This window comes from Fulmarus glacialis, unplaced genomic scaffold (assembly GCF_000690835.1).
Source record: "Fulmarus glacialis isolate BGI_N327 unplaced genomic scaffold, ASM69083v1 scaffold3929, whole genome shotgun sequence".
Classification (NCBI taxonomy): domain Eukaryota; kingdom Metazoa; phylum Chordata; class Aves; order Procellariiformes; family Procellariidae; genus Fulmarus; species Fulmarus glacialis.
Genome location: NW_009231280.1, coordinates 61,532 through 70,113, shown reverse-complemented (window position 1 = coordinate 70,113; position 8,582 = coordinate 61,532). Strand labels below are relative to the sequence as shown.

Genomic DNA, 8,582 nt, shown 5'->3' with positions numbered 1-8,582 from the left:
GATTTGCACTGTCAAATACCTTGCCTAGCTCTACAGCAGGGTGTTCCTGAAGGGGACTGTGATATTCAGGGCAAAAAGCAGAGTGTATTTCAGTGAAATCTGTCAGCTTTCTCATTCCTGTAGTTTGGAAGAGATTTTTATGTATCTAATGCTACTGAAGTGGCAAATCCAGCTTTTCTTTCAACTGTTTCTGCCTGCAGTTTTTGGACACTGTCAGTTGGACAGCAAAGACAGGTGGTGTTGGCATGTTTCTGCTTTTTCCTCAGACAGCTTCTGAGTATCAGCACTTTGAATTTCTCTGGAGAGCTTTCTGTGACACTGGAACATTTTTTTTTTTCTTAGCTTGTTTGTTTAATCTCGAAGTACATAGTTCCCTTGTCAGCCTGCGCCTTTGGCAGTGAAACAGGGAGATCTATTCTTTTTCACTGCATTTGTTCACAAAGCTAAGAACTGCTGGTGTCTTCCAGACCTACCTTTGGGAAATGACAAGTGGAGTGGAAGAAATACCTGCTGGAATCCTTAATAAAGAACACATCATCTTTGGCAATATTCAGGAGATATATGACTTTCATAACAAGTAAGATTTCTTAACAGTTCTGTTAATGTTTATTGACTAGGGAAACCAAAGGCATATGTATACCTGTAAATCTATGTGGTGTCTGCAGTGAACACCTACAGCACAATAAAGACAGGAGCCGTAAAGTAATTGATCCAGATTTGCAAAATAATGTTTGATTTCTTGTTTTGTTTCTTTTACAAAAATGAATTGTATCTTAGTTTAAACTTCACCTGATTAACAATATTAAAGTCATATACCAATTCTTTGTAGTCCTATACATGCTTGTCCTTTCCATCTCACAGCACTAGATCTAGTCTGGAAGCTTGCCTGTCAAAAGTATGATCTCTTGGAAAATGAGAGGGAAAAAAAGGAATGGTTGACATGAGCTGGGTTAATAAGTAACTTTCCTGCCACTTCTTGGAGACTCTCTGTATTTAATCTGTAACTAACAGTACTCCCTTTTATCAAGATAAGACTGTGTATCAGATCAGCTTAGAGGGCGTTGTTTCCCTGCTATAATGTGAATGCAATAGCAGTTATAAACTTAACATTTAGGGGTGCTGAATCCCACAAGTTCAGTCTGAATTTTAAAGTCTGTCTTCACATTACACATCAAAACCAAAGCAGTTTGAAAAACAAATCAGAAAACCCTTCCCTGCTGAAGTTCTGGGAGACTTTCAGTGCTTCAGCCAGATAAATGTGCCATCACATACACATAAATATGGTCATCACATACACATAAATATGGTTCAGCGGGGGCTGCCATATGCATGCTTTTGTGCAAGCAGCTTCAAAGCATATCAGGATAGTAGATTTAAACTACATATTACATTAAAAAGGACTTTAAGTAGTAGATTAATTGACTTCCATCCTAAAAGAATCGCCCTGTCAAACAGGTAAGTATTCTTCTCCCATTTAAAACTATACTAGGATCATCCAATTGCCTTCCCACTTCCCCTCTCTTTGTAGTGCTATATCTTCTTTTTAGTGACCCTGAAAGACGCCAACTGATTACTCTCCTTTTTGACTTTCTATTGCTCCCAGCTAGTACCCCTTCAACCCTCAGTCATGCCCCTCAGCTCTCTGCTGCTGTCATTTGTCCTTTCTCTGACCTATCCTCCTCTAGCCTGCTGCTTCTGCATAATCCTTTTCCCACTAAGACTTCTAGCAATCCTAAAATAAATTGCCCCCGCCCCTTGCCTCCACCAGAGTCCTCCACAATCTTCTCCCTTGGCTGGTGATGTTAAGGCATCCCCCAGCCTGATTCAGGGCTGGGGAAACAGCACATTCAGTTGCTTCTCCTTCTGCAACTTCTGTTTCACATTCCTCTTTCCACCCAGGCATTGTACAGGGCTCTATGTGCAAACAGAGATGTCGCTCATCGTACAAGGTGTTGGGAGAGAGTTGATTACAAAATCTTTATTTGGGGAGTTTACTTATATACTTACCTGTACTTACCTATGAAGTATCAAGCTTGTTTAAATTGTTATCCTTTGCCCAGTGTGCTGAGTTTGGGGATGAAAAGCTGGCAGCTTTGGGCTTCTCTTTTTGCTCTTCCTCTGAACCACTGCACAAGATCTTTTTGAGTATTCACGATCTGGTTCTTGACTATCACTTTGCAGTCCTGAATACACTGACCCCCTACTAGGGATTGCTACCTTTTCCTTTCTAGTTGAGTCAGGCATGACTGTGCTCAAACACCAAAGCATACCTTGGCAAGGACACATTTTTTGCACTGGCAGGACACGTGATTAGCCTCGTAATCAAGGTACAAGTATTGACCATTAGCACTGATTAACTCATTGGTCATTCTGCTTCTCCTGGGTATTTGACTGTAACTAATTACATCGGTGTCTTCTTTTTTCAGCATTTTTCTGAAAGAACTAGAGAAATACGAACAACTGCCTGAGGATGTGGGCCACTGCTTCGTCACCTGGGTAATGAGGCTGCTGCTTCTCATTATTTATTCAAATTAATTCCTCCAGCACAGACAGAAACAAGCTGGGAATTTGTGCAAGGGTTACGTCCTTAGTGACAAGCGAGATTAGGAGCTAATCTGGAACTATGACTGCTTTGTCCTTCACCTCTCCCAGGGTGAAAGGTTCCCTACCTTAACTCTTCTCCTGCGAAGGCTTTCCAGAGCCTCGCTCTTTCTCCTGCACTGACCAGCACAGCTTTTACCTCTGCTGGTTCCTGTTTAACAGGACTTCGTCAAACTAAACCCGTATTTAGGGGTGGCATTCATTTCTTTGAGAAGGGCCCTAGGAGGACGGACATTTAAAATCTTATTATACCCTCCTTAGAGTATTTTAGTTATGCCATGAGACCTCTGCAAAGGCATGAACGACATATTTTATCAACATTTTTCTTTAGAAATTAGTGTCAAATTGCTGAGCCACTGTGCTCTCTCATTCCATGAACTAATGCCAGGATAATTTCCAACAGGACTTTGAAATCTTGATGCTAAGAGTCTGCATGGGCATAGGAGGCTCCAGGAACTGGCTACAGTAATTTATCTGTATGAAAGCTGTTCTATTTTCAAAATATTTACCATAGAAGTCAGCCATCTTCATGTTTTCTCTGATGGTTTTATTCATATTTCAAAGCTGGGAATTAGTATTTTAAAAGTCATTGTGGAACATTTTCACTTTCACAATGAGCATGTTTGGATGACTTCAAATGGGCTTTTAATTCAAAAACATGACACAAATATTGATGAAATGGATTCAGAAATATTGTTTACAAAGAAGAGGCTACATATTTCTGAAAGATGGACACACTTACGTATCATTCTGTGCAAAATCTTCACGGTACTTTTAAGATACTACCACATCATCTCAGCAATAGTACATGTTCAGAGCTGTGTGTATGGTTACAGACATACATACAAAGCTGCCTGTCCAATTGCAGGGTCCTGTTATCTAGATACCTGGTATAAAAAATGCAATAGTAATAAAAGGAGGCCATCCTCCTCTTCTGTTTGCCTGTCTCTCCCCGAGACGAGAGTTCAGTAATACGAAACTGCTCTAAGGCAGGAGTGCACAGATGCTTTTAATTTCCTCTTAAAAATAAATAAATTAGGAAATGAAATGCAAAACACTCCTAGCACAACATGAGGTTTGAACCATTAAAGTCTGAACCAAGGTAGGAAAGGCAAGTCTGGGCCAGGCGTCACAAATCTGAGCCAGTCTCAATTCAAAAATGTTGGCTCAAGCCAGTTTAAGCTAGGTGAATCTTTTGCCCAGAGTTTCTGCACTGGCTTTATCTGCAAGTAGGTGATAGAGCCAACTTTTCAAGACTGGGTTTTGAGACCTGCAGACTTTTGGATACAATCTGTGTAACATCATTAGAACTCTTAGAAGTTATTTTATAGCTGGATTAAAGTTTTAGGCCTTCGTCTCTGTGACACTTGTTAAAGAAAGCCTCCCATAGCTGTTACATGGTGCACCTCATTCCCCTCAGAACTGCTCAGGTAAGGTATGAACTGTCTATAAGTCTTCTGTTCTTAATTTGCAATTCTTATATTGCTTTGAGAGGTGGGGGTTTATCACCTGTATTTATCCTGGTGAGCCTTAATGAAAGACTCTGTGAGCAGAGAAATAGCTTATCTTGCTTTTCCCGTGATGTTTGTTTTTACAGGCAGATAAATTTCAGATGTATGTCACCTACTGCAAAAACAAGCCTGACTCCAGCCAGCTCATCCTGGAACATGCAGGGACTTTCTTTGATGTAAGCAGCCATTGCCATTTTCCTTCAGCACGCATAGTGTGGCTGAAACACCTCCTCTTTACATCTGAGCAACGGGTTCCTTTTTGTGCTTTGGCATTTGGGTTTTTCATTCCACTGCAGATATCACATGCTGTTAAAACTCATAGGCTGTGGTGTGATGCGTGATCTTCATCAGTATGGCAAGTCGTTTTTAATGGAGACACACATTATGGGAACCTTTGTGCATTCTTCAGACCCAATCCTTTCTAAATATCTGGTTTAGATGTACTCTCTACTTGTGGGTTTAGTGGTAAAATGAAAAGCAGATCCCATTATATTTTATGACCTGAAATCCCTAAGTCCAAAACAAGATCTTGTCCTCCTGTTCTGCAAATTTTACCCACCCTATTAAACATTTGCTGCATCATGCTAGTAAGGGACTCCACTGACTGCAATTAGACTATTTCCCTTACAAGCACTACACCTGGTGATAAACATTTGCAGGTTCCAAAGCCAGTTTTGTAGGCTGAGAAAAATCTTTAAAGTTTTTGAGTACATTTAAACTAAGCTTTCCCTCTGATTTTTGGAACTTCATCCATTTTGCCATGCTTGTCTGCTAGCTTATAGCTTTAATTAGTTGCCTTTCTGAAAAATGCTAAGATCTCTTTTCCAAAGCATTAAAAATCTTTTTACAAATGTAACCACTCAGCAGGATCCAACCTGCCTGACGTGAATCAGCTCCTCTGGGTTTCGTATGTGCCAATGGTTATAGCATTTCAATTAAACTCAACACTGAAAGATCTCACATGAGCCAGAAGAAAAGTGATGAACACTTTTTTCTTTTGCCTTGTATTTGCCTTGTTACCCAATGATCTAAAAGTAGAATTGAGCTGAAAGGGATTTTCCAGGAGGTGGCGCTTGAGCCTATTGAATGGTTTGTACTGGTTGGTGACTCGTGGAGGGTTTGAGCCGCCTTAGGTGTCTGTCAGTGTTGTTCACACAGTTTAAAAGCGTTTCCTCTGCTAAGCTTTTCCACTCCAGCTCTGTATACGGGCTAGAAACCTGCTTGATGCTGCTTGATAGAGAATATTCATGTGTCAGCATCTGCTGTTTTGCAAGGGGAGATGTTTTCCTTCTATTGGTAGGAATTGTGCTGGGCTACCCAGTGATGCCTGTGCAAAAAGAGAAAGCTGGCTATCCCCCCCAAAAAATCCTCTAGGAGTCATTCAATCTGACTAAGGTAGTGTGAAGTACTTGTAGATCCTTCTTATCTTGATCCTGGAGTGGCAGTGGTTCAGTGGCAGGACAGGGGACAGTCTGGCTCAAGGAATACGGAGGAAATTGCTGGTTCTTTTCTTCCAGGAAGAACCTGGAATTTCCCAAAACACCCTGATGATGACAGTAAGTTGTCTAGAATTAACACTCCTTAGTAAGAAGCCTGCTTGAAGATCACAAGTGTACAACCCGTTAAATTGCATAAACTGTCATAGAAAGCCACCTTTGAGATGGAAACAAGTAGTCCCAGTAATCTGTCTGAACCCTTCAAGTCCACGGAAAATTTGCAGCTTCAGGGCTCATTCATTGCAAGCACTTCAGCTGGTAGAAATCAGCATATTGAGTTAATTTTAGTGTTTAGCATTTACAGAGTGGAACATGGTAGAGCTCATTGACTTTGGTAGCATTGCAGAGCATTGTGTTTCTGCACGGATGATGGTTCTTGGACAGTTTCTCTGCTGAGCTAGAGTGTCCCTTAGCAAATGGGCAGAGGAGCAAGCAGGGTCTCAGTTTCTCCTTAGTAATATTTTTCTGAAATTGCTCACCAAAGATTTGTGTCATGCATTATAAAACCTAAATGTTTCATGAGGTTTTTAGTGCTGAATCAGTCTACTCAGCAAGCCATTGGTCAGTATACCGAGTTCAGGATGCAGTTTGTCCTCCTACTAAACAACTGTACACAATTAGATGACTTATCTAAATTTGTGAATCTCTTTTGACGTTTGATACAAAATCTGGGCACTTTATCACTGCTTCATGGTAAATTCAGCAATTCTTATGGTATGAAATTGTATTCAAGTATTCCTGTCTCCATGGAGGGTCCTGTGAGGGTACTGTGCTGCCCTACGCAGAGGATATTTTTGGTGTTTTTCTGGGATTCTGTCATTGTATGTAAGACTACACGTTGATCCTGTTCTGCAGCTCATCTGGTTTGCAATACACAACTGCCAGCACATGGTGCCTGTCAGATACCTTCATTTCTTCCAGGCCCTTGGGACACTTTTCCACGCAAGGAATAACTTAAAGTTGTGTCTAATGGTGAGCCATGGTGCACTATGACGTGAACCAAGCTTGCTTTAAATAAGAAGCAGGGCAAAGTAGAGAGCACAGAGCCCTGTGGCTAGCTTGCTTCTGAAACCTGCCAGCTGCTTCAGAGCTAGCTCAGATATATCTCTGCTTCATGTTACTTAGAGGTGTGTGAGAAATGTCTGCACTACCATGCTCTACCCTGCGCAGACCTCTCCAGTTTTCACCTCCACCCACAGTAAGTTCAGACCTCTCCAGCTGTTTCAAAGCCAACCCAAGACACACTCCAGCAGGCTGCATCTTACTCCAACACTTCAGGGAGCAGAGGGAGGAGCTGCAGGGAGAAGGTCCCTTTCCAGCAGTGTATTTGTCTGATTGCCATGTAGCAGTGCTGTTGCTTCCCTGCTGCAGGTTTCTGTGCAGCAGGGACAGCTGTCACTCCACCAACCCACTCTGTCTCCGCACAGTCTGACCAGGGAGCGTCCTGGCAGACCAAGGAATGCCCGAAGGGGAGGCATCTTGCTGGGAGCATGCTCTGCTCTTCAGAGAGCTGGGAGGAAGGAATAGCGCTAAATTCATTACTTGGATCCTGCAAAAACAAGTGTACTTAGCCAGGTCCAGGAAGTTCACAGACATGGCCGAGGTCTTGCTGGCTCCTGCAGTTACTAATTGAGTCCCAGCCATGTGCTCTGCAGACACTGTCCCTGTTTGGAGCCAGCCGTGACTCAGCTTCATGCAAACTCCATTAACCCCCACACAGAGCTCCTTCCCTTTTGGGTCTTGTTCATCTGGGCACTAGAGATATTTTTTTCTAAAACAAACTTGCCTAGTACAAAAAAAAAAAAAAAATCTGTTGGCACATTGTGTGAAAAGTGGCTATTTTTGCATCCCAGCATAAAGATAAACACTGGAGCTAAAAAAACCAGTAATCTCCCTAGTACTCAGCAGAAAATCAGACTGTATACAGAAAGAAAATCTCCATTCCTGGCAGCTCTTCCCCTGTCATCTTCTGTAGCTTCTTCCCTTTACAGCCTCAAATTTACCCTCCAGTAGCTGGAGATAAGTCCCATTCCCCCTCCCCATCTGCTCCCTTAGGAACCGAGGATTTCCTGATGGCCAGGAGCAAGGGGAGGCATGCCCAGGGCCTGGCGGAGGCAGAAGGAATTCCAACCTGTTCTATTTCAGCAGAGAATCTGCCCCTGTAGGGCATGAGTTTGAAGTCTTTGAGATGGCTAAATATGTGCATTAGGGTCCTGTAGGATTTTCAGGAATTCCTAACTCCCACTGGAACCAGTTGGAGGGAGGCAGCTGGGCGCTTTGCAGACCTCACCAGGTGCCTATCTGCAATGTCTCCAGAAGTTCATGAGCACATCACACTGATCAGCACAGACATTTTGGTTGAGATTCAGGTGACAAACCGGAAGTAAAAGGTATCATAAGGGTATCTCTCCTGGCCCCCAGCTGCCACCTCAGAATAGCATAGGTCTGTCAGCACCGTGTCAGACCTGTTACTCCCATGTGGATATTTCCCCTACCTCAGGGCTCTCAAATGGTACTAGATGCTTATGTTTAGACAGCTAAATTATACCCTATGCATGCAATTTAATTTAATGTCACTCCATTTTAATTGAACGTTAAGACTCTGCTTTCAGGCTTCATAGCTAGGAGAAACCAGCTGACATGACAGATAAGTCATATTTAAATTGAAGCCTATGTAATTTACTCAACATAGCCTTAGCTTGACTTGCATAGGGCCCCTGCAGTTTAAGTGGCCTTAGGGGGACTCAGCAGTTTATTGCCATCCTCTCTGAAACCACTGTTATTTGCATGTGAGCTTAAAGAGAGTTAAAAAACTAAGGAAATGCAGAATTCCAGAGCTAAAATTAGTTATGGGTGGTTCTGTCTGGCAGGGGGTTAATGGTTTTCCATGACTGACTGCTGGTTTTATCTCTTCTAGGAAATTCAGCAAAGACACGGTCTGGCCAATTCTATCTCTTCTTATTTAATCAAGCCT

General features: G+C 42.4%; 1 protein-coding gene across 1 annotated transcript in view; it reads left to right on the top strand.

Annotated features, from left to right (window-relative positions):
- Positions 1-8,582, top strand: part of KALRN (kalirin, RhoGEF kinase) — a gene marked incomplete at both ends in the record, with an annotated part of 195,652 nt that overhangs the window by 138,036 nt on the left and 49,034 nt on the right. Inside the window, 4 exons of the mRNA XM_009584498.1 lie at positions 468-577; positions 2,427-2,496; positions 4,199-4,288; positions 8,526-8,578. Coding sequence (XP_009582793.1) covers positions 468-577; positions 2,427-2,496; positions 4,199-4,288; positions 8,526-8,578 — 323 coding nt within the window. The remainder of the gene's footprint in view (positions 1-467; positions 578-2,426; positions 2,497-4,198; positions 4,289-8,525; positions 8,579-8,582) is intronic.